Below are 2,047 nucleotides of genomic sequence, written 5' to 3' on the forward strand. Positions count from 1 at the left end.
AAATTTTAAAACTAAATTAATAAACAAATACCACCGATCAAAAACTCTTTAAAAAAAAAAACAACCGATCGATAATAATAATAATAATAATAATAATAATAATAATAAACAAATACCGCTTCCTGAAATCTCGTTAATTAATCCCGTATTTCTTGGATTTGTTTTATCCGGAAACAGCGACTTTCGACAAAACTTGGCACGAAACCAAAGGCTATCTTCAGATTTTCCTTTTATCGCTTTTTCACACAAAAAATGGACATTGAAAATTCTAAAACTTCGCAAGTTTGTAAAACATAAAATCGACTTTTATCTCCTTAAAATTCTAGATTTTTATTTCAAAGACATGTGTATACCAAAATGTATATTTAACTATACGACACCACATGCATTCTTTCAAAAATAAAATACAAAACAACAAATTTAATGTGTGAAGATCATTTTTACATAATTCTTGATTCTTCCTTGTAATGTATCTAAATAATCTCAACTCTTTATCAAACCCTTTTTCTCCTTGTACCTCCGCAACACCCCTTCAATTGTAATATCAAAAGCATCTCTATAATCCTCCGATTCATCGCTATTCGTATTTCTATACACAAATTTAGGAATCGAGCTAATGATCTTTTCTCTCATCTTCCTTACCTTGTCCCTACTATACCCCTCCAAAACTTTTCTTATCGACGTCCCGTTTCTCACGGCTCTCCGGTCTATAAAAACCGAAAAATCATCTGGTTCATCGCCCAAGAACCACTCGTATTGATACTTAATGCTTCTTCGCCAGAAAAAAACCGGGATCGAACCAGCCAACATGCAATCGAACGTTGACTTTCTTGTATGTGCATCACCACGAGGTTGTAAGCAAAAATCTGAGTCCAAAAACGATTCGAGAATCTCCCAAGTACCGTCGTAGCATCGAGTACCCGAGCAATCAACGACTCGACACAAGCCCGACTCGTTGGTGCAATGGTTTAGCAAGAGGGTCCTAAAATCACCTTCTAATTGTCTCTTGGCACCAACAAAAGTGAACAAGTTGCGTCTTTTGTGGGTTTGGACAAATCCCAGCCATTGATTTAACTCTGACTTGGACTTGGGATGAAATCCGGTGGGGTACGGTACGCTGATCTCGAGCTGGTCCCAAGGGTCCTTTTCAACGGAGAGCCGTAAGATGTTTTTCATCAACGGCATGTTGACGAAGCTCGAGCCCCATTCTTCGTCTTTCCACCGCCGGAAATCCCACGTCATCCGGCCGAGCATGATGAAGTGATCTGTACCGTTGGATCTCGCCCAATACGGCTGCTCCGCCACCCACCGAAGAAGCATCTGGCACTGTCGGTCCCTGTCCTTGGCGGTGTAATTCGAGAACAAATACTTCGCTACCGCTAGCCCGGCGTAGAAGGGTATGTAAAACGCCGCGGCGTACTCCGGCGCCGCAGTTCTGCACTCGTGCCTCAACATTCTCTCGTGGTAAATCACTTCCCCTGCGAACATGTCAGTCCAGTACCACGCGGAGGAAAGATTTTTCGGCACGACGCGACCGAGACCGTCCGACCCCCGACCGGACCCCACCGCTCTCGGGCCCAGACCGCCGTTTGAAATCGCGTTACACCTGGAGTGCCACGGGTCCAAATCACGGCAGTTGACCAACATCTCTCTGTTGAAAATCTCCGGCAATTCGTAGACATAAAACATACCGTATTGGCATATTCCCTTCTCCGGCGGAGGCTCGATATGTTGTTCAACGGCTTCACGAATGGGTGCGTGTTTTGGTGGGATGCTGGAAAAATATGACAGGAATAAACCTTGGAAGACGAGGAATATTATCAGAAGCTGGAAACATTTGCATAAAATAACTCGAGCACAAACTAAGTTAGAAGAAATATTATAGGATATTTTATGGGATTGATGTTCGTTCCGACCAAACATCGGTGAAAACTAAAGATTTTGAGCTCGCCACAGAATTTATTTCAAAGATAATTCGGTGCAGAAACGGTATGCTCAACGGCTAAACCTAAAGATCAAAGGACCCTTAATTATATATGACTATCAC

The 2,047-nt window shown here is 42.3% G+C and overlaps 1 protein-coding gene across 1 annotated transcript; it reads right to left on the reverse strand.

Moving 5' to 3' along the window:
* Positions 1-322: 322 nt before the first annotated feature.
* Positions 323-2,047, reverse strand: LOC140823598 (xyloglucan galactosyltransferase XLT2-like). Its single transcript, XM_073185017.1, has one exon. The coding sequence runs from the start codon at positions 1,921-1,923 to the stop codon at positions 484-486; it is 1,440 nt and encodes a 479-aa protein (XP_073041118.1). The 5' UTR covers positions 1,924-2,047; the 3' UTR covers positions 323-483.

This window comes from Primulina eburnea, chromosome 2 (genome assembly GCF_022965805.1).
Source record: "Primulina eburnea isolate SZY01 chromosome 2, ASM2296580v1, whole genome shotgun sequence".
Taxonomy (NCBI): domain Eukaryota; kingdom Viridiplantae; phylum Streptophyta; class Magnoliopsida; order Lamiales; family Gesneriaceae; genus Primulina; species Primulina eburnea.